Source organism: Chiroxiphia lanceolata, chromosome 2 (genome assembly GCF_009829145.1).
Source record: "Chiroxiphia lanceolata isolate bChiLan1 chromosome 2, bChiLan1.pri, whole genome shotgun sequence".
Classification (NCBI taxonomy): Eukaryota; Metazoa; Chordata; class Aves; order Passeriformes; family Pipridae; genus Chiroxiphia; species Chiroxiphia lanceolata.
The window spans coordinates 3,537,522-3,560,506 of record NC_045638.1 but is presented as its reverse complement, the minus strand read 5'-3'; the positions used below and the strand labels follow the sequence as shown (position 1 = coordinate 3,560,506).

Below are 22,985 nucleotides of genomic sequence, written 5' to 3'. Positions count from 1 at the left end.
CAGCCTTGGTGCTGTGACCACTGCCCCGGGAGGCTGTTCCAGCACTCAACCACCTTCTGGGGGAAGAACCTTTTTCTAATATCCAACCTAAACATCCCCTGACACAACTTCAGGCCATTCCCTCGGGTCCTGTCCCTGGTCGTCACAGGGAAGAGATCAATGCCTAACCCTCCTCTGCCCCTCACAAGGAAGTTGTATACTCAATGTATACTCAAAGCCATAAATATTTGCACCATCAAACATCCACTGTCAAATTCTGGGGCAGAATTGCCAATGAACTCTCATTTCTGCTCCGCTTCACCCCTGAAACAATCACCAACCCCACATGGAGAAGCCGTTCCTGGAGCTACAGGGAATGGCAGGTGAGGGCTTCAGGACACAACTCCCATCCCAAGGAAAACATCACTTTGTTCTGAAGGGCTTTTCCCCCTTTTTGACATAGGAATGCTTAGTTTAAACCCGAGTTTGGGGCCTGTTGGGTCTGGCCACCGAGCTCTGAGGTCCACAGGCCATGACTCCACATGTGAGACATCTCCGTGGCTGCGGCACAGCAGGGCCCCAAGTTGCCAAATTCCCATTAATATCCCAATGGGGTATGGAAATACGAGGGTGGAAAAACACACACAGGCACCTCTGCTGGGTGCGGGTGAGGGAAGGGAGGGAAGGGTGAGAACCCAGTCCTGGGGCACTGCCGCCATTTCCCACAGCAACGGCGATGGAGGCCGGTAATGGCGGCGGGGGAGACGCTCGGGGGGCCGTGAGGGGACGGCACAAAGTGGGGAGGGATGGAGGAGGTTTATTGAGAGGGTAGAGGACAAGGTGGGATCCCCTGCGTGGGGGGGGAGAGGGGGACAGGGAGAGCGGAGCAATGGGGTGGCAGGCTGGGTGGCAGGACATGGGGCTGGATGTGGGATTGGCTCTCCAGGTGGGAAGCTGAGGAGGCTGCCAGGGCATGGAACTGGTGTGGGATTGGTTCTCTGGGTGGGATACTGAAGGGGCTGTCAGGGCATGGAAATGGGTGTGGGATTGGTTCTCTGGGTGGGATATTGAGGGGGCTGTCAGGGCATGGAAATGGGTGTGGGATTGGTTCTCCGGGTGGGATACTGAAGAGGCTTCTAGGACATTGGGGGGCTATCAGGACATGGGACTGGGTGTGGGATTGGTTCTCCAGGTGGGACACTGAGGGGCGCATGGGCTGGGTGTGGAATTGTCTTTCCTGGTGGGACGCTGAGGGAACTGCCAGGACGTTGAGGGAACTGCCAGGATATTGGGCTGGGTGTAGGATTGGTTCTCAATGTGGGATACTGAGGGGGCTGCCAGGGCATGGGGCTGGGTGTGGAATTGTCTTTCCAGGTGGGGCACTGAGGGAACTGCCAGGACATTGAGGGGGTTGTCAGGGCATGGGGCTGGGTGTAGGATTGGTTCTCCATGTGGGATGCTGAGGGGGCTGCCAGGACATGGGGCTGGGTGTGGAATTGTCTTTCCAGGTGGGACGCTGAGGGAACTGCCAAGATATTGAGGGAACTGCCAGGACATTGGGCTGGGTGTAGGATTGGTTCTCAATGTGGGATACTGAGGGGCCTGCCAGGACATGGGGATGGGTGTGGAATTGTCTTTCCAGGTGGGGCACTGAGGGGGCTGCCAGGATATTGGGGTGTCTGTCAGGGCTCTGAGGTCCCTGAGGTGGTCGGACCCCACCTGGGGATGGATCCCTGTGTTCCTGGGGCTGCTGGGCTGGAGGAGCCCCTTGGAGGAGCCAGTGGCAGGTCAGGAGGTCCTGGATACACCTTTCCTTAGGGAGCAGGTGGGTCCTGGCACCTGGCTCAGCTCCCCCGGGGCTCAGGACTCAGCTGCTGCTCCGTGGGGCTGGAATTCACACCATGCTCTCCTGCCTGGGCTCCCACCTCCTTTACTTACTCTTTTTTTGCACACAGACGACAATTATTTCTTTCCTGTGACAGTTTTGCTGTTTATGGATGCTTGAAATGGCATTTTCATCCCTGTCAGATGGATTTGGCCCAAATTATTTTTGTTCCTGCATGTTGTCAACATAAATTCTCCTGGTGTTCGTCCCTTCCAGCCCCCCCTTTCAGCTCCTGCCTTTTTCCTTCCATTGCAATATCTTTCATTTCATTTCTCTGTTTCTTGTCCTTCACCTTTTATTTTTCTGTCTTCTCCTTTTCCATTTTATTTACTTTTCAACACCTGCTCTCAAAGCTGGATGATGAGGTTCAGCCCACACTTCACATCAAAACAAATTAAAGCAGGAGTTTTAAGTTCAATTTCAGCTAATTTGATTTGAAGACAAATTGCCTAGAAATTGTTGGCAGAGCCAAATCAAATTTAAGCACAAATACAAATCTATGTGCCAAGCTGGGCTTTGCCTAATGCTCAAATATGATTTCTCATCTCTTAGGGATTATTGCACTGCCTCACATTTAGCAGGACCCTGGCATTCCTCAGTATTCCAAGAGGAAAACTTGTTCTTGTAAGGGAATTAAGAGTAATGAAACTGTTTTGATTCAACCTAAAATGCTTTGTGAAATCCTGAATTAAACTTTTTAATTTTCTTGGGGAGTTATATGATTCCCCTCCCTCCTGTAAGAAATTTAATTTAATAATTTAAAGTGAAATGCCACCACAAAGCAAAAATGCCGTCAAAGGAGTTAGAATGTTCCAAAAGTATCTTCTCACATATTTTTTTAGTGAAGGCTGCTTTTTAAAATCCATCTGAACTAAAATATCATTTTGATACCCCTCAAATATCTTTTACATAGTTGCCATGCCCATTTCAGAGACTCCCAAATATACAACTTATTCAACTGCAGAATAAAATTCTTCATCTATAAAACTGTGATCTGAGTAGTCTTCATGTGATAGCAAGAAAATTAAACGGATTGGACAATACCCCAGGAAATAATTCTTATCACAACCACGGCTTTGATTACATTGTGAGGTTTTATTTACAAGGGGTTTTTTGTTTGTTTTTACAAAAATAGAGAAAATAAACAATATCCCAGAAGTTTAAGAAAAGCTTTATTTTAGTCTCAGATACTCTGTTGTGCAACTTTAGGTGCTTCTATATCCTCTACCTATAATATTAATATAGCAGCTAAGGTGGTTTTTGTTCTATTTTAATGCCTAAGTTAATGTTGTGATCTGATTTACTACCTAATTCTTCAAAAATATTACTAAATGATATTTTTGTGACATGAACGGAAAGTTAAAAAGACTATAAAAGCACAGAGAGAAACACTCAGTTTCTGGAGACTCGAACAGTTCCTTTCTTTAAATACTGTAAATCACTTTGCAGGTGTTGAGAATAATACAATTACACTTCTTTAAATTAAATCCTGGAGAATATGTATCCATGACAGGAAGCCAACTATGGTATCTATCTCCATTTAAATGGAAATGCCTTGCAAATCTTTTTAAAAAAATACAGGCTGCTCTCATAGTAAATTCTGACATAAAACCAGTATATTTCATATTGCAGTTCATTTTGGAGACAAATTACAGACCACACAATTATTTTCATGGATTAAAGAGAAGTACCTGGTGTTTTTTTTGTTTTTTTTTTTAAGGTAACTGAGTTTTTCTTAGGATCATTTAATATATTTGAACACTTTTTGGTGTTTGTGTTACCTGTAAGCAACTCAATAGCTCAAAACCACTCCATAATGTTCTGATTCCTGACAGGGATTTCCACGTTCTCCCATAACACAGAGCGAGCTGCAGGTGATTTTTCCCTCCATTTTTCCATGACAGGAGTTGGAACGTGGCACAAAAATCAGGGAAACTGAAGATCCCCCAAGGCACAGAAGAACCAGAAGCAGCAGCCGGAGCAGGGTCATGATTTTTGGCCACCCAGCAGAGAAGATCCAAGGGAATATTCTCCCACTGACATTCCCAAGGGCTTTGCCAGTGATTGACTCTGGAATAGTCAGGGGCAGCCAACCTTTAGCAACAACAGGAACTGAAGAGAAGAAAACATGGAAAAATGGCAAAAAGAGGATGGGAAATAAGAAAAAAGGTCAGTGTCTCTTCCCCCAGGGTGATAAAAAAGGTGGTTTTTTCTGATATTATGAGACTCTTTTTGTGAAATACAGTTTTTTCTCTTTCTTTGGCAATATTTTCAATAAGTAGGAAGACAGAAGAAACAGTTTTTTCAGTGAAGAAATTAATGACTCGTTTTCAAACACTGTTGGAAAGAGACAGAGATTCCCTGCTGTGCTATTCCACAATACTCAGCCATCCAAGAGGCAGGATAATCACCTGGGTGTGGGGGCACCTCTGAAATCCTTATTCCTCAGCTTTAGTCTGAGGGCTTGAAAATGGCTCTCCCACACTTTGGTTTCTGACCTTGCGTCTCGTGATGAGCCTGAAAAACCCTTTCATCAGGAAAATGGTCAAAAATAATGCACAAAAGTGTCAATTTTTACCAGAAAACCCCCATGTTTTGGCCACTTAGTCATGTAAAATTAAGTTTATGCCTCAACAGAATGACCACACAGAACTAATATACAAATGTGCATGGAATTTATGTAAATATTACAGTGAAGAATCACTCCATGTCTGCATTTTTCACATCTAGACCCGTCCTTTCCCAAAATCCTACCACACCACATCAAAAATGAGTGTAAACCCAACAACCCTTTTCCTGCTGAGCTTCAAAATTTCATCTCAGTCTGCCAAAGCTCCAAGATGCAAATCAATCAAATAAAAGAGAGAGAAACCACTGGTTATTTCTGTTATTGTCTGTTAAATGCTGTGTTAGAAGTCAGAATGGCATGAAACAAGCAGACCAGAAAGAATAACAGAACCGAAAAGAATAAGGACATTTTTTAAATCTAGTTAGCAAAAGAACCATTGTTGGCCTCTACCTGTGTTGGATCATTTATTTTATATATGTATAAATTTGGATAAAGTGGTTATTATTTATTATATATATATATAATTTGGACACAGTGGTTATTTTTACTTGTTCATGCTGCTTGAAATGAAATGTAAAGATTTTATAGTACTTTTGACAGCTTTTACAGGAAGTGTTTTTCCCTTTTCCATCCTCTCCTTCCATTCTGGCAAAATAAAATAGGAACATAATGCAATTTTGCAAATATTTGTATGACAACACTTGTGGTCATCTGGTAGCCTTCCTGCAGTGGAATTGTGCTACAGAAAACATTGGGTTCAACACAAATTCTTGAAAAGATCTGTCTTTTGGTGTTGTTTTTTAGGTTTGACCATGCCATAAATATTAGGTGATGTATAAATCATAATAAACTTCCAGAAAATGGTGCCTTGAGAGCTGTAGTAAAATTGAATATATGCCTGAAAAAAGGGAACACATTCAAATTTCAGCCTTGACTGCTTTCAAATTCTAATTCTGCTTCAGGAAAGGAAAATGAGAGTATTCCCTCAGAACCCTGGCCATAAGGGAAGGCAAAGGGCGACAACACTCTGAGGATGTAGCCCATAAATATATATTTTCAATTTCTGTGTAAAAACCATGCACACAAGTGCACCTGTTCTATGCTAATGAGCACGTAAAAATGTTAAAAATATATAGTTTAATTCAAAGCTGGCCTGAAAGTTCTGGAAAGCTGGTTAGAAATCCCAGCTGCAGGACTTTTCAGCGTGTGCTGTTGATCATGGTGGGTTTTGAGTCCTTGAAGACCTGGAGGTTACTCTGATCATCTGTCAATTATTGCCCAGTGCAGCCACAGAAATACACAGAGATATAAAATATTTAATGGATTTACCTGTGAAATACTTAAATCATAGAAACACAGAATTGTTTGGGGTTTTTTTTTTCTATCATGCATCCATTCAAGGTGTAGCTTCTTCCTCTTGGGGATCTTTCTAGATGGGCTGAATTTGGTCCACCAGGCCCCAGATTGTGCCTAAATTAGTGAACTGAGTGATTTACAGGGAGAAATTTATTTCCATTGATTCTGGAGCAATGTTTTAGCACAAATACCTTCACTAAGTTATTCCTGTTGGCTGTGGCCCAGTGCCACAGAAGTACACAGGATATAAAATATTTAACGGATTTACCTGTCAAATACTTGAATTATAGAATCACTGAATGGTTTGGGTTGAAAGGGACCTTAAAAATGATCTCATTCCAACCCCCTGCCACGAGCAGGGAACCTTCCACTAGACCAGGTTGCTCACTGAACAGTGGAGTCTTTGGGAATTTTATCAAATACACCAGAGTTGTGGAGTCAGATGAGCAGAATTTCTGTGAGCAGCCACCCAGTGATTCAGATGCCTCCAATAATCCCATATTTCATGCCACTTTACTCTGCTCTCAACACGGAGGAAGAACATTCCCAGCTCCAAAGACACACGTTGCTCCTGTTTAACCCTGCAGAGCAACGTGACCTCCAGGACAAAAATGCAGCTGCTCAGAGAATCTCATCAGCCAGGCTCCACAAAATCAAAGAGCTGAAGAACGAAGTATTCGACTTGCAGAGGAAAATAGAAGCCTCAAGCTTAGAAAACCACGCCCTGAGGCAGCTCCAGTGGAGACAGTCCAAAGCAATAGGGAGGTACAAAAGCTCAGAGAGTTACTTTGAGGGTCTCTCAGCCAGACATTATGATGAGGTGAGGAATTTAAGGCAGCTCCTGAGGATGTCCCAGGAATCTGAGAGAAACACCTCCAAGGAGCTCAGGAAAGTTGAAGGGGAGCTGCTAAAAGTGAAAGATGCTTTGCAGGCCTTGCTTGTGCTGTCAGAAGACAAAGGTCTTGCAGGGAGAGAGGAACTTCACCACAGGCTGTTGGTCCTCACTGAAAAACTGGAAGCAAAGGATGAGGAAATACAGGTAATATCTGCTTATTATTGGATTTGTGGGACACTGGATCGTGGAATGTCCTGATGGGAAGGGACCCACCAGAGCGTTGGGTAGGAGAGGTTTTGGGACAGGAATAATAACAGAAAAGTTTGGCTGCTTCTTGTCACATTGATGATTCTGATACAATCCTGTAAAACAGAATAATTTTTTTAATCCAGTGCTGTCTCAAGTGCAAGGAAGTTTCAGAGAAGGTCATTAATCTCATTTTAACGTCTTTACTTTATTTGACCCTTGGACACAAAGACAGGGACAGTTTTTAATACAAAACTGGAAGAGTGACATTTCCGTCGTCCTTCAGGAATTAATTCTAATTTCTATGGGGTCTTTAGGCAAAATTAATAAATAAAGAGCCAAGAAATCTTAGAGAAAACAAAAATATAAACAGCTGAATTAACCCCTCTTTTGAAAATTTCAGTTTACAGAAACCCCAGTGAGCAGCTAAAAAGCACACAGGGTTGGGTGTCCACCCACAGGTTTAGAACTATAATTCCAGTGCATGGCACTGGGTTCTGATGATAAATACTCAAAAATATCAATAAATTTCTTAATTGCCATTTGCACCAAACCTCCTTATTCTGCCTCAGTTAATAGCTCTCTGTGAGCAGAAATGTCTTAACATTTCTCAAAGATAATTGTATTTATTAATCCACCAGAAAGGTAATGTACAGCCTTATTTTTATGATTGATGCCAAAACCTTTGCTTTTGCTTAGTGAAATTAGGTTTTAAACAGTTTTTTTTTCATTATTTTGAAAGTAATTTTTCAGATGCTTCATCATAATTTCATGTCGTGTTGACAATAAAGTATAGTTATTCTGATATAATAATTATTACATAATTACTACTATTACACATAATATAATCAGTTTAATTTTTCTTGTATTAACACACTTTTTTTTAAATTTAGTAAGAACTGAAATTTTTCAACAATCACACTGAGTTATATGGTAAAATATGTCATTTTTTAAGAGTCTTGAAATGCAGCTGAAGCTGAACAACAACACCTTTAATCGTCAGCTGGCAAGTGAGAGCAAAAAAGCTCTGGAAGCTGGAATAATCACACAGAATTTGAAAATGGAAATTAACTCCCTGCACCAAAAAATTAAGGTATTCAAGATTGTACACAGGTTTCTGATCCTACAAGAAAATTCGTGGTTTTAATGTTACTTGTTCCTTTTGTTCTTTTATGCTATTTTTTAATGGGATTTCTGTTTCCTGCTTGGATCTAAGGTCAAAAAAGTCAAAATATCAAATGATGAAATTATTGTGGTGTCTATTTGTCAAAGGTTCAAATTAATTCAATAAGTAATTGAAACAGAGATTAATCGAATAAAAATCCACACCAATGTGTTACTATTTTGCCAGATCTGGGTCAGTTTATTCACCTACTAACTTTAAATCAGCTCCCTTAGAGAAAAATCAAATTAAAGTGAGCCAAACATCACAATCTGCAAAATTAAAATTTGACAAGAAGACTCATGGAAATGTTTCAGTGGTTTGTTTAAATTCCAGATTGGTCTTTGGACAAATGTTTTTGGGACAAATCCGTCCAGTTCAACACTTTTTATAGTGTTTGTGAGCCAAACATACAGGAAAACTAGATAGAAATAATCCCAAAACTGCCAGGAATGAGATCCCAGATGAGTTTTAATCAAGAAAAACGGTGCATATTCCAGAAAACCTTAATTTTCATGTGGCTTTTTAACAATTGTGTTTGGAATACAGTTGAAATACATGTCAATTAATTAATTGTTTGTTTCTACATAGAGCTGATCCCACTGGGGAGCTTTCTCTTTCTATATGGAATTAAATGCCTGTGAAAGATGTTGTTAAGGGAAGTTTTCCCAGACATTGTGAAGGGCAGAACAGGCAGTTCCTGAGGATTCATGGAGATTTCCATTTTTTGCACAGGAATATTGTTTATGCCTCTTCCCCGTGTACCAGGGGCAGACATTTCCTCCTGGTCTTTCCTTGCCTGGAGGTGCAGATCTGGGAGATGGGAATAATCATAATCCCAGCAACACCAATATAAAACTGTCCCAAAATGCAAATCAGTGTAAAATCCAACTTTCACCTTAAAATTTCTCTAAAATATTTCTATTTCACCTCTTTTCCACGCAGTTTTCTCTGTGTGTCCAGTTCTCTAATGGTGCATTTAGATCCACAAAACCTTCTATTGTTTTACCACAAAGAAGCCCAGAGTTTCTAATTAACCTTATTTCTGTGCCAGAACAGAGTTTATTCTTCCAAATTCATAGTTTTGAGCTCCTGGCTTATTCCAGGCCATTCCAGCTATTCAGACACACTTTCAGGATAACCTGTAATTTGTCAAAGTCAATGAAGCTCCTGGTTTTTTCCACACTAAAATCTGATGTGGTGAGAGTGGTGCTGAAATCACTCTCCTGTGTTCAAGTAAGATTTCAGCAAGGAAAGAGGAATCTAGGTAAATAAATATTAGAAGTGTGCTCTGGAGTTTATGTCACCACCAAAGCAAGAGGTTGTAAAACAACTGAGCACACGAGGACAAGGGCACTGAATAAATCATAATTTAATAATAATTAAATTTTAAAAAAATGAAATAAAGGCAAAAAGTTATTTACTCTGAAAAAAATAGAACAATAAATTAAAAAAAATCATGAGGGAAGCCTTCATGTTCTGAATGTTGTGTTATGAAAAACATCATGTAGGTGTTCTTAGCCTGAAAAAGGGAGAATTCTAACTTGGAAAAAAATGGCAGATTCCTGTTTCTGTAAATGACACAGTCACCACGTGGCCTGGAACAAAGCAAAATCACTGATGGTTTTCTACCAACATGGGAAAACTAAGCTGGTAAAAAGTAATTCTTGATGTATATTAGAAATTTAAGAGTTTTTGTTTCTTCTTAGGAAAAGGACAGGCAGCTTTATATAAAAAATATCTATGCAAATAGGATGCCCAAAACCCTGAAGGACAGGATTGATTTGGTACCTCAGGAGCACAAAGTAAGTGTATATTCATTTTCTTTTCTGTTTAAGTTATGTGATACTTACATTGTTTTATAACTGGGGGGTATATTCCAAAATAAATGCCAGTGTAGCACTTTTATATGGGCTAAAAAAATAAAGTCTATCCCTCTCTAAATAAAAAAGGAGTTTTTACAAGGCAGTCTGATGGTCTCATCTGAGAGGAAAACATACATGTCTCATGATCCTTTGGTTTTTAATTCCAAGAGATTAATTCCATGCACAGAATTGATTGTTATTTAGGGATAAAACAGTGGAATGATAGAAAGAACAACAGAAATTAAGTTGTGTCAAGGAAGAAGGAACTCTTTACTAAACAGTATTTTTCACATGGATGCTCAGATAGATACTGGGGAGAAATATCTACTTTATGGAATTGTGTCCATCAAACATTCCAGGAGCAGCTGCCTTTGGGATTCCATTCCCTGATTCCAGACATCCAGTGCTGTTTGAGACACCCCAGTGCATTCTGCCTTAATACACCCTTAATTAGGCACTTAATGATCTAAACACGGACTCCCCTGGATGAGGCACCTCTTTAAAATACGGCCCTAATTCCTGCTCCTAAACTGAAGGAGAAATTGGAGCTTTTTTCATACCAAAGAACACTTAAATTTACATGGCAGCAAACCAGTCTGCTGGAAATACTGCCATTCCCACAGAATTCCTCAAATTACGGTGCCAATATATCATGTTCAGCTGCTTATTATTTCTTTCCTCTCCCTCACCTTTGCAAATCCATTGCTCTGCCTTAACTGCAAGGGAACTACAGGGAAAAGATTGGGAAATTAAGGTAAAAAATTAAGAAAAAAACTATTCCTGCTTCTCATCCCAAGATAGACATGGTTTTTTAATGAAGCTTTGGATTCCAGTTTACCACATAACTATTATTTTTTAAAAACTTTTACTCCCACATGGCCTGATACAATATTCCTATTAAATTCTGGTGCTTAAATCACCATTTGTTATTTTAGTTAATTTTTTTTTTTTTTTTTTTAAGCAGGACAATGAGAGCTCATTTAGGAGAAACAAAGTAATAAGAGGTTCCAAGCAGAGCTGTCTGATCTTTTGGAACTTTTGGCCAATAAAAGTTTCATTCTCTGCCACTTAATTTGGAAACCTAGAGCTGGAATTCCTGACAACACTTTTTTTTTTCCTTTTCACTGCTGAATTCTCCTTTAAGAGACCAGTAAAGAGCTGCCTCTCCAGGTCGTTTTTTTCTAGTTGATGCTCCCAAAAGTTTTCAGCCAGCAGGAAACTGAAAACGAAATCTGGGGCTGCGTTTTTTAACGCTCCTGATAAATCGCCGAGGGGAGGCTTCCTCGTGCACGCAAATAAAACGGATTTATGGGATGACTCCATCGATTCCATGAGCTCTTCCGAGGGCAAAGCGCGCAGGTGCCACCAGCTCACCTGGGGGGTGCAGCGCCCTCTAGTCCCGGATCTGGGGAACGCGCCGCTCATTCCTGATGGGAAAAGGGCTGGAGGAGCTGGGAAGGGCAATTCCCTCCCCAACATCAGAGCGGTCCTCGGGTTGGTCACCTGCGACCTTTTCACCGCCCAGTGCAAGCGTTGGGAGGGCACCGTTTTTATGGAGAGCGTTGCTTTGATTTCTGAGATCACAGCTGGGAATGAGTGTGGATGTAGGTGAAATCCCATTTTTATTGCTGTGTTACCAACTCTCTCGGCTCCTGCACTCATGTCCAAATTATCCTGAAAGTAGAATAAAAGATCAATATTCTCCATCCCATCTCCATTCAGCTATTTCTTTAAGCATCTCATTCAATCTCTCCCTTGAAATCTCTTCCAAAACCCATCGATATCTCAAACAGTGTTAAGCATTTGCTCTGAAGAGCTGGGTTCCATAAAGGCCCAGATTTAGGAATCTGAAAGCTGAGGGCTCATACCAGACCTCTTAAATTTACATTGTCAAAAATTAAGCCCCATTAAGCTCTAGGGAATAGACACATTCATCTGGCTTTGCATGTTCTATCTGAACAGAACTTTGTGTATTTTTAATATATGTTTATGTATAATATATATAAATATATTATGATGCACTGATGTACAGATGAAAAGGCTCAGAAGTCCATCTAACTCTTTGTGCTCCAGTTTCAGCATTTATAGATCAAGCAGAACAAAGGATTTATTAAAGGACATTAGAATGCATTAAAAAAACGTGTTTAAATCCTAGACCACGTAACAGTATTATTGGTCATCAGAGATATCTTTTGTTTATATCAACAATGCAATTCCAGAAACTGCTGTACTGCCAATGACTGTCCTTTTCACCAGGTCTGAGTGTAAACAGAGCAGTACAAGTAGATAAAAGAGTTTCAGAGCACTGCTGCTGTCACAGCACCAGGACACAGAAAAAAGCCCAATCCAGCTCATAAAGGTAGGAAAGACCTGGATCCAAATCTAATCCCTTATTCAAACTCTCAGCCAAGCTGTATGTTATTCCCTAAGTTTCAGTAACATGCCTGAATAGCCTGATCCATCATCTTAACTTCCCAGGAGGTGGATTTTGCACGAGTGTAATTCTAGCAGAAAAATATGTTGTGATGCAAAATAAGAATGTACCAGCAATGGAAATTACTAATCTTTTAATAAGTGCACTTTTAAAAGTCACTAAACAAGCATTCCCTTGTTTTTTTACCTCTAATTGCCCAATTACAGGAGAAAAAGTCTTCAGAAGACAAGGATGAAGAAGCTGCAGCAAATGAAGTGAACTCAGATGCTCAGAGAACAGAAAATCAGTCAACCAAGAAAACACCGGTGCCAAAAACTTCTAACAGAGCACACAGAGGTATGTTTATATTTGGCTCACAAACTCTCTTGATCTTTCAAATTACCAGTGGTATTGGTAATTTAGCTGGCACCTGACTGACAGGAACGAGTTCCAAGTGATGTATTAAGGTGGTGTCACACAGAGCAGAGCAGCTCTGCAGCATCCAACATCTCCATCCTGTGCTCTTCCAAAAGCACTTCCTGCTCAGGTTGGTAAAAATTCAGTGCTTTATCTGTAAAAGTATAACTAAGAGCTGTTAATTCCACACTAATCAAACACTGATCTCAAATTCTCGTCTGGAATCTTCATGCCAGCTGGTAGGAATGTGATTCCTATGGCTGGGAAAAGAAAAGGACTTCAAGGGCTGGGAGTTTCTCCTCATTAAGTGATGACTATAAATAAATTTATGCAAACTCTTGTAAAAGTTATTTGCAAGGGACTCATTACAAACCTTTATTGTGAAGTAATTCTAACAGAACAGAGAAAGAAGAAGCCAGTGCATTTGTTCCTCTGTCCAAGTTTTTCTTTCTAGAAACATCCATGTGATTTCTATTAAGGTAAGGCTCCTAGGAAGAGCCAAGATCTGAATGCCAGCAGCGTGGTAAACACTTCCCAAAGGGCAGGACACCCAAAGGCCACACGTTTATAGAGGTGCAACAGGTTGAGGCCACATAGAGCCTGAATCTGGGCTGTGTTAATTCCTGTGCTTTGTACTCTGCCTTTCCAGACCCCACCAGGTAACCAAGCCATTTGCCTTTGAAATTCCCTTTTAAAACTGGCAGGAAACACAGGTCTGCTGATGCTCCTGTGAATCTCTGTCTGAAAACTGGGAAATCTGAGTTTCTCTCACTGTTGGTATCAGACTTTCCTACTAAGCCTTACTCAGCTTTTTTAGTTGCTGCAGCTTCATATTCTCTTTAAGACTCTGCTCATTCTGGAGGTATCCGTGAGTCTCTCCAAGGCACAGGAACTATACAAGATAAATATATTTATGTATTCCTTTTTCTACTAAAAAGTGGAGCCACCTCACTTACAGGTGAGAGTTGCTGTATATTCTGCTCCCAAGCAACCCTGTTATGTAATTAAGGGAAGGAAAATCCTACATATATCCAAGTTCCACTCAACGCAGAAGAAAATGGCAATTGGAGTTCAGATCTCACTAGTTTCTCTGTTGCATTGTACATGACTTTTCTGGCCCTATTTAGGAACTACTGATGATATTTGCAGCTAAATTCACTTAATAAAACTAAACATTGTGAAAAGGTAAAAATAAAGACATATTGAACCTCATTCAATGGCACAAGATCTTGTTTAAATCTTGCCCCATCCTGTTGTATTTATTATAAAGAGCATTGTCATAACCCCCAAGACTGAAATACCATCAGTAACAACTGAAGCACTGAAATAAGGATGTGAAACTTGCTCTCTAATGTTTCCTGACTCTTTTTATTCCTAAACCCCAAAATATTTAATTTTAGAGTATTTAAGGGTGGGCAGGCTACTGATGGAAGAACCCACTTTTTCAGGATTTATGAAAGAAAAGGAAAAAGACAGAATTGCTCAAACGGGAGTTGAAAAACCTCATGAAAACTGAACAAGGTCCTCAAAGTGATGGTGTAAAACAACAATCAAGAGGGATGCAGTGGGAGAATTTGAAAAGGGAGAAAGCCAGAAGAACAGCAAATTAACAGTGGGAAGGAAGGGAATGAAGGTGCAATTCCGAACAAAACACCCGCCAGGCCGAAAAAAAAATACACATTCTCAGAAGCCGTTGAGAATTTGCATCAGGGGCTTCACACGTCAGGTAGAAACCCCAAAGCAGGGAGCCAGGGACAGGCAGGGCAGGGCTGCACTGAAACAGCTGAATCCAGAGGGAAAAATTCCTTTGGGCTCTACGAGCCATCCTTTGGTAAAGACACCAAGCCCTGGCAGGAGGAGGGAGCCGCCGGAGCGGAAGGACGTGCTCACATGGCGTTTGCTGAGAGGAAAAAACAGCTTATGAAAGAGCTCTTTGGAGCAGGAGCTGCTCAGAGAGACAACCCTTCGAGTTCCAACATGAGAGGAACGAGGTGCAAGGATGCAGGATGAGACACAGGCCAAATTCCAGACCTCCACGGCGAGTTCGTCACGGGAAGCGCCCGACGTGAACAAACTGCCGAGAACACACGAAGCATTTCTGACAGTTAGACAGGTTATAGCAACTTATCTTCAGAAAACTTCAACTTCTAAAACGTAAAACTGTTAAAACTGTTAAAACCAAACGTTTTACCTTCATTAAATGTGTATTAAATCTTAAGAGCACTGGCAGTTTCTTTCCACGAGTTTTCCGACACGACACTCAAAATATTGTCGCAGAAGAACGTTCTCCTGTTCTTGGTCTGTGTGTTGCAAATGCATCACACTGAGAGCCCCTTAACATTTTTACCTGCTATCAGATGCCCAAGTTAGTCCTTGTTTGGTAACTTCCAGGTTTTTTGCATCCTCAAGCAGTTGGAATTTGGGAGCTCAGCACGACATGACAAACCCGCTTTCGTAAGGTTCATCTTGGTTAGCCCCAACAATGCAATCAAAGAAAATACTTCTTTATTTTCTTCCCTCCCCAAACAGCTTCCAGAACTCGCATGTAACGAAATAATTTGCTATTCCACTGTTTTCACGAGCATTAGAAACCTCTAAAGCCTCGTTCTTTCCCACTGTTCCAACTTATCAAAGCAGTTTGCCTGGTAACTTCCCCAGCTGACATCCAAAGATGAATGTGCAAGAGTAAACTATTGTTTAGGAGAAGTCAGGCATGCCAGCTCCCAAAAAAGCCTTTAAAAATCCTGTGTTTAGGGTTATGTAAGCCAGGGGAGAGGATTATGGTTTGTTCCTCATAGTAATTCACAAAACACTTGCTAAAACCATGTGAAATTAGGAAAAATTGGGTGCATTCTGTTAGTTTTAAAAGGCAGACAGCAGCTGAAAACCTCCTAAAATTACACTGCAAAAAGCTTATAAGATGACAAAGATTTCAGATAGTTCAAAGTCCAGATGTTGAAAAAATAAATTAGGCCTTGACTCCAAGAGTATTTCCTTATTCAAGAACACAGGGGGGTGTTTTGGTTTGGAGTTTGTGGTGTTTGGGTTTGTTTCGTCACTTGTTTTTTTGGTTTTTTAGTTGTTTTTTTTGTTTGTTTTGTTTTTTGGTTGTTTGGTTGATTCTTTTTTTTTTAGGAAAACTGCACTCAACATTAGAAAAAGGGAATAGAAACCTGAAAGGGCTTGAAAAGCTTTATTTCCTTAATAAAACCATAATAAGACATAACATTCAATCACAACATTTTTTATGTTTGATACTTAATGTATCTATTTTCATGTTGGCCCAATGTAACTGAATATAAACCCTTAATTTTTAAATAACATTAAAAAAAACCCCAAACATTTCATCCATATATACACACATCATCACATGACCTTTTGATCTGATTTCTAAGGCAGTGCTCATTTTGGAGGGTTTCTGGCCCCAGAAGGACCTGGAATAACAGAAGAGAGCATTCCCTGTGGGAATTCCAGATGGGATGCTAAAACAGATCACCTCTGCAGGAACAGCACTTTCTACTCTCTCTTTATTAAAATGGAGCTTGAGGAGGTTGGCCAGACCTTTCCTCCCAAAATATGGAAGGGAACAGTTTCAGTGAAACATGGAAGGAATGGTTTCAGTGATCCTCAGTTTGGGAAGCAGAAAAAACAGCAAGGAAAGGTCAATTATCAATAAAACCAGGAAAAAATTCAATGAATTTTAAAAGTCAGGAGGAAAAAGTATCCAGCCATCCTGTGCTTGGCTAAGGGAGTCTCTTAAGATAAAATTCATTGAACTTATCTATCAATGGGTCATTTTTTAGGAGAGCCCAGGGATATTCCAGTTCTAGGGTAAAAAACCAAGGAAATTCTGTTTTACCCTGAGCCAACCAAACCACCTCCCTCTGCCCTTTAGCACCTACCAAACATGTGGGGTGAAACCACCATTATTATACAGCAAAAAACAGCACAGATCCCAAATTAATTCCTAATGCCAGCCCATTCCCAATTTAAAAACCCAAATCCAACCCTTTTAGATGTTGGTAACCACAGGCCATGCCAAAATCTTATGGTTTTGCCATGAACAGACCCAAACTGAGGATCTATAACAGGCAATGCTGTTCTTTCAGAACTGACCCCCCCCAAAAAAGACAACTTCTGGGAAGAGAAATCCAAGGGAATACTGACTGATATCCAACTGGAATAACAAGGATTGTCTCAGTCTCATGAAAGACAACTGTCCCTTTTTTTTTTTTTTTTAAATTAATTTAAAATAGTGAAAATGGTGAAAATGCAGTTGAGGATTCCATGGATCACTGGAATTCCTTCAGCTGAAGGGGTGCAGCATGATAGCCACAACTTTATTGCAAACCACGAGCCAGCAGGTAATTCCAACACCACCTGGAAGAGACATAAACCACAGTTTAAATCATTGGTTTAATAACCCTGAGGAACACAGGCATCTAAAAACAAATTTGGAAGTGTAAAAAATGGAACTTAGAAGTTACGAGGTGAACAGGAACAAAACACCTCTTTATATCCAAGTGGGTCTCTCCAAGAGATGGCAGAGAACTCCAAAAAAAACCTCGGAAAAAGAGTACCAAGCACACAAAATGAGCCAAAAGTGTGATATGTTAAAACGAAAGGTAAAACAAAGCTGAAAACATTTGCTGTGGACCTGAGAGAAACCATCTGAGTGCTGGAGTTGAAGGCCTGGCAAGCCACAGGATGCTTTGTCTGAATCTAAATTCAGGGTCTGAGAGAGGTAAAAGCAAATAGCCTCTGAAATTTATATTCAGCTTTTTTAAAAGGGAGATGGTTATTCACAGGAAACATGTGAAGAAGTACCTTTTTGGGTGATTTTAGACATTTTTGTGTTTATGACCTAGAATTCAACAGTGATCTCTTTACTCCATAAACCAGACAAAAGATTTGAAAGGTGGACACAACACGAACCTTGTTATTCCTTTCCAATGCTATTTAATAAAGTCTTCCAAGGCTATTCCCTCCCCCTGACAGACTGCTCTTGTCTAGTAAACATGCTGGTATAATCATGGATACAAACACATAATTCCACCAACATATATTGGAATTCCTCCAAAAGGCAGGTAGGATTTATGAGCAAAATATTAAGATTCACCCCCTGCCCTGTCCCTGCCATCCTGCCTGTCTCTTATCCCCTCAGGACAGGGATAACAACCTCTGCCACTGTTCTGATCATCAATTAAACTGCCAGAAGAAAAGGATTTTTGTGGGTAAAAATGTAATAGAAAACGTGGGTGGGAACACACAAGACAAAATGCCAACAGAGAGCAAAACTAAATCACAGAATCATGGAATGGTTTGGGTTGGAAAAGGACTTAAGATCATCCTTTCCCACCCCCTGCCATGGGCAGGGACACCTTCCACTACCCAGGTTGCTCCAAGCCCCATCCAACCTGGCCTTGGACACTTCCAGGGATCCAGGGCAGCCACAGCTTCTCTGGGCAACCTGGGCCAGGGCCTCACCACCCTCACAGGGAACAACCACTCTGGAGTTACCACTGTGAAACCTCAGCAATTATATGAAAAGCAGGCAAGACATCCACACCTATGAAGTATTACCCACTTTTAAAACCCAATTCTACTATTTCAGTGGACTCCTTAAAATAAAAATAATTCTCATTTAAATCTTCAATACAGATAAAGCTGCTGTTTGAAAAACGAACAGAAATGACAAAAAGCCCATTTCAGTTCCCAGTTCTGACAACAAGATCTGAACACACAGGGAACAGAATAAAGGGAGTCAGAATAAAGGGGGTGCAGAAGGCAGTGCTGTTAATCATGGGAGCTTGGGAATGTCCTTTTCCTTACCTGCCACCCCTGTAGGGAAGGCCACCAGCCTCTCCAGAGGAGCCAACCATTTGCTTGAAGCACAGTAACTGGCTCAGAGTAGTACTTCCAATCAGGAGATCATCAAGGCAGCCTGGAAGGGAAAGTTTATTAGCTTGGGGAATAACACACATCAAAGTACATTCCTGACGCTACTTTGAAACAGTAAATAATAAATTCTAATTAAAAGGGAATCGTTTCTTTGTTATTTTATCTCGTTCTTTAGCAATTCAAGATATTTTTAAACTCTGCACAAGGTAAATTCATACACAGCACTCAGAGGTAGCTGTAGAACACAGAAAATGAGGATTTTTTTCAAGACCCTGGTTCCAGTCCAGCAGAGACAAACACAAATCAGAGCACTTGGTAAATTCTGATGACTCTTTTTAGCCTTAATTTTTGCCTGCTAGAAATCCAGCTCGGGAATCTTCAGGGTGAGCACTGAAGATTAGCACCATTCTTTGGCATCAGGTCACAACTACAGAGACAACCTGATGAGGCATCGTGGGGAAACATGTGGCAGCTGCAAGTGGAGATTTACATCCTCAGCAAGGGCATATTTTGTTTTCAGAAACACAAATAAAATACATTTGCATGAGCAGAAACTTTCCTGGATCCGGTGCAATACGTAAATTAATGAAAAAAACCCCAGTGCTTAAAGAGGCAAGACAAACTCCTATCCTGTCCCCAAAACCAGAAACACAAAATTCCTTCCTCACTCCCAGACTTATCAGCAGCATCTCCCATTTCCATTTTAAGAAACTCTTTCCACTTGGCATGCACTGTGTCATTGGAATCATAATAATGGAATGGTTTGGGGGTGGAAGGGACCTGAAAAATCAGCCATCCCACCCCCTGCCAAGGGCAGGACACCTTCCACTAGACCAGGTTGCTCCAAGCCCCGTCCAACCTGGCCTTGGACACTTCCAGGGATCCAGGGGTAGCCACAGCTTCTCTGGGCAACCTGTGCCAGGGCCTCCCCACCCTCACAGGGAACAATTCTTCCTGATATCCCATCTAACCCTGCCTCTGTCAGTTGGAAGCCATTCCCCCTTGTTGTGTCACTCCAGGCCTTTGGAAATAGTCCTCTCGCCATCTATGTTGGAAGCTCCTTCAGATCCTGGAAGGCCACAATCCAGGTCCCCCCCAAGCTTCTCTTCTCCAGGCTGAACAATCCCAGCTCTCCCAGCCTTTCCTCCCAGTAGAGCTGCTCCAGCCCTGGATCCTCTCGGGGCCTCCTCTGGACTCTCTCCAGCAGCTCCATGTCCTCCCTGTGCTGGGCATCTGTGTGGCCACTCACCAGCCAACAAATGCAGGAGAGAATTGTAACACTATTGAGGTTTAGGTTTAATTTGTATTCTAACAAAATATTTACTCACCTGTAAGATGTAGAATACAATATGTATAACCCACTTTATTTTAGGCCAGTTGGCAGTTCGTGCTTTCACTTTAAAGAAAAAAATTACTCTGTGATTATTTACAATACTGAATTATCCTAACATAAAATTAGCAATGTATTAATACCCATTCAAGTCAGGACATACAACTGCTTAAAATCTTTTTTCAAAATGATTCATTGCTATATTAAAATACCCTTCTGCAAGAAACTTCTAAGTTTATCTCACAGCTTAGTTTCTCCTTGACTTACTCAGACATGGTTCAGTGGATACAATCACCGAGAAGGGAGGGAGCAAAGAAAGAAAGAAAAAAAGAGAAAAGAAGGAAAAGAAGGAAAGAAGGAAAAGAAGGAAAAGGAAGGGAAAGAAAGAAAGAAAGAAAGAAAGAAGAAAAGAAAGAAAGAAAGAAAGAAAGAAGAAAGAAAGAAAGAAAGAAAGAAGGAGAAAAAAGAAAAAGAAAAAGAAAAAGAAAAGAAAGAGAAAAAAAGAAAAAGAAAAAGAAAAGAAAAAGAAAAAGAAAAGAAAAAGAAAAGAAAAAGAAAAAGAAAAAGAAAAAGAAAAGAAAAAGAAAAGAAAGAAAAAGAAAAAGAAAAAGACAAAGAAAAAAGAAAGAGAAAAAAAAGGAAAAGAAAAAGAAAAAGAAAAAGAAAAAGAAAAAGAAAAGAAAAAGAAAAGAAAAAGAAAAAAGAAAAAGAAAAAGAAAAAGAAAAGAAAAAGAAGAAAAAGAAAAAGAAAAAGAAAAAGAAAAAAAAAAGAAAAAAGAAAAAAGAAAGAAAGAAAAAGAAGAAAGAAACAGATAAGACGAAGAGGAAAAATTTGAAGGAGAAATACACTTAAAATTCAAAATACTCTTGACAAAATGGTTTTCAGAAACTAGACAAAGGAGCAGATATTGCACCCTACCATGAGTTTTGAGCTTGTCAGTCATTTTGTTGATCTTCCTTTCCAGCCGGGCGTATCTGGCAAACTCATCCATCATACTGATGGTTGCAAGTTCTTGCTTCATGGTCTGAATTTCAGCTCGCATTTGGGACTCCTGCTCTGCATCCTTTTGCAACAACCTGGATATCTGAGAAGTAAAGAAATAGTATCAGTTATTGATCCAGAATTCCATTTATTGCCTTTAACGTGTATGAAGTATGATCTCAAAAGCCTCCCATAAAAAAGGCCCTCTCTCCCTTTCTTTTACTCTCCTAATTTCTTTTAATGAGGCACCACCTCCTTGTTGATTCATGAACTCCTTTTACCATTGAAATGAAGATAAAAAGGATACAAAATGTTTCACTTGCTGTTTCTTAGGGAATCTTCCCAGCTTTCCCAAGTCAAGTGTAATTTGTTCCCCACAGATGCCATTCCCAGGACTGCAGCCAGTGAGGACATTACGGACACTTTCAGTCACAAACCACAGCAGAAAGCTGAGCACAGATTTTCATAGACTCATGGAATATCCTGAGTTGGGAGGGACCCACAAGGATCATCCAGCCCAACCCCTGGCCCTGCCCAGGACACCCCAACACTCCCCCCTGTCCCTCAGAGCGTTGTCCAAACCCTCCTGGAGCTCTGGCAGCCTTGGGGCTGTGCCCACTGCCCTGGGGAGCCTGGGCAGTGCCCACCACCCTCTGGGGGAAGAACCTTGTGCTGAGATCCACCCTGAGCCTGCCCTGTCCCAGCTCCAGCCCTTCCCTGGGTCCTGTCCCTACTCCCAGCGAGCAGGGATCGGAGCTGCCCCTCCAGTGCCCCTTGTGAGGAGCTGCAGAGCCCGATGAGCTCTGCCCTCAGTCTCCTCTGCTCCAGCTGAACAAACCAAGTGACCTCAGCTACTCCTCCTATGGCTGTTTCATCAGTCATCTCCAGGAACACCGAGTTCACCTTCCCAAACTGCTGGGAGTAATCCAAGTTTTAAAGGATTTTTGTCCTGATCTGAGTGCACACTGATCCCTGTGACAGTGAAGTTACTGATGTGAACAAGCAGAGCTATGGGAATTTCAGTGTGTGTGTTCACATGTGAGTTTATCTGGCAGTCATAGAGTTTATTTGTTCTTAATTCCATTATCCACACTTCCACAGGAATGCTTTGGTATCCTGGTTAGTGACTGCTGCCTCAACTCCTTAATCTCCGTATCCACTGATCTCCCTCCTCAACAATGGGAATGTCCATCTCTTGAAAACACGGAAGACTGAACAAAGCTGCCTTTTATATGCCCAGAAAACTGAGAAATTGCAGCTGCCCCATCCCTGGAAGTGTCCAAGGCCAGGTTGGATGGGGCTTGGAGTAACCTGGGATAGTGGAAGGGGGGGTTGGAACTGATGATCTTTAAGGTCCCTCCCAACTCAAACCAGTCTGTGATTCCACCAGGGCTAGAGGCTCGGGAGCATCGTTTAGGACACCGGTAACTCATCACTCGGAACTTCACTTCAAAGCCCGGCCTAACAAAGCTGCGGGAACCACCCGGCCACGGTGCTATGCTCCAGCACTTCCAGCACCGGCTTTTCCTCTCCCAAGGCCCGGAGCAGGATCAGATCCTGCCCGACAGAACCGGGGGTGCTTCAGGGGCACCGAGAGCCTCCCCGAATGGGCACCGCTCCCAACCCATTCACCCCATAGCTGGGGGGACCCCCATGACGCCCTGCCCAGCGGCCTCTGCCCCCCTCAGCCGGCCCAGGGCCCGGTGCCCCCCACCCCCGGCGGGACATCACTCACGACGGAGGAGCAGGAGGGCAGGAGGATCTTGAGCGCGTTGCAGAGGAACACGGCGCTGAGCACCAGGAGCCACGCACCGCCCTCCGCCATGGCCGGGCCCCGCCGACAGCGGCACTGACGGCGCTCCGGGACCGCGATCGCGACCGGGATGGGGGGTGTTAAGATGGGCACCGGGAGCGGGATGGGGACAGGGGTCGGGCGGAGCGGCGGCAGCGAGGGGACTCGGGGCCATGCGCGGCCCCGTGACCGGCGCTACCCAATGGGTTCCCCGTGCGCGCTCCCGGGCAGGGGCGGAGCGCTGCCCCGGCCC

General features: G+C 41.9%; 2 protein-coding genes across 2 annotated transcripts; one reads left to right on the top strand and one right to left on the bottom strand.

Annotated features, from left to right (window-relative positions):
- The first annotated feature begins 728 nt into the window (after positions 1–728).
- LCA5L (lebercilin LCA5 like) lies at positions 729–14,945 on the top strand. Its single transcript, XM_032677903.1, is given in 11 exon segments — positions 729–757; positions 6,325–6,386; positions 6,389–6,828; positions 7,826–7,963; positions 9,742–9,841; positions 12,154–12,186; positions 12,189–12,256; positions 12,538–12,667; positions 14,176–14,197; positions 14,199–14,312; positions 14,314–14,945. Coding segments are annotated over 11 exon segments (1,560 nt in total). The 3' UTR covers positions 14,738–14,945.
- Positions 14,946–15,900: 955 nt separating this feature from the next.
- Positions 15,901–22,944, bottom strand: GET1 (guided entry of tail-anchored proteins factor 1). Its single transcript, XM_032678225.1, is given in 7 exon segments — positions 15,901–17,107; positions 18,560–18,616; positions 18,619–18,653; positions 18,655–18,671; positions 19,957–20,024; positions 20,878–21,043; positions 22,676–22,944. Coding segments are annotated over 7 exon segments (507 nt in total). The 5' UTR covers positions 22,766–22,944; the 3' UTR covers positions 15,901–17,033.
- Positions 22,945–22,985: the final 41 nt, after the last annotated feature.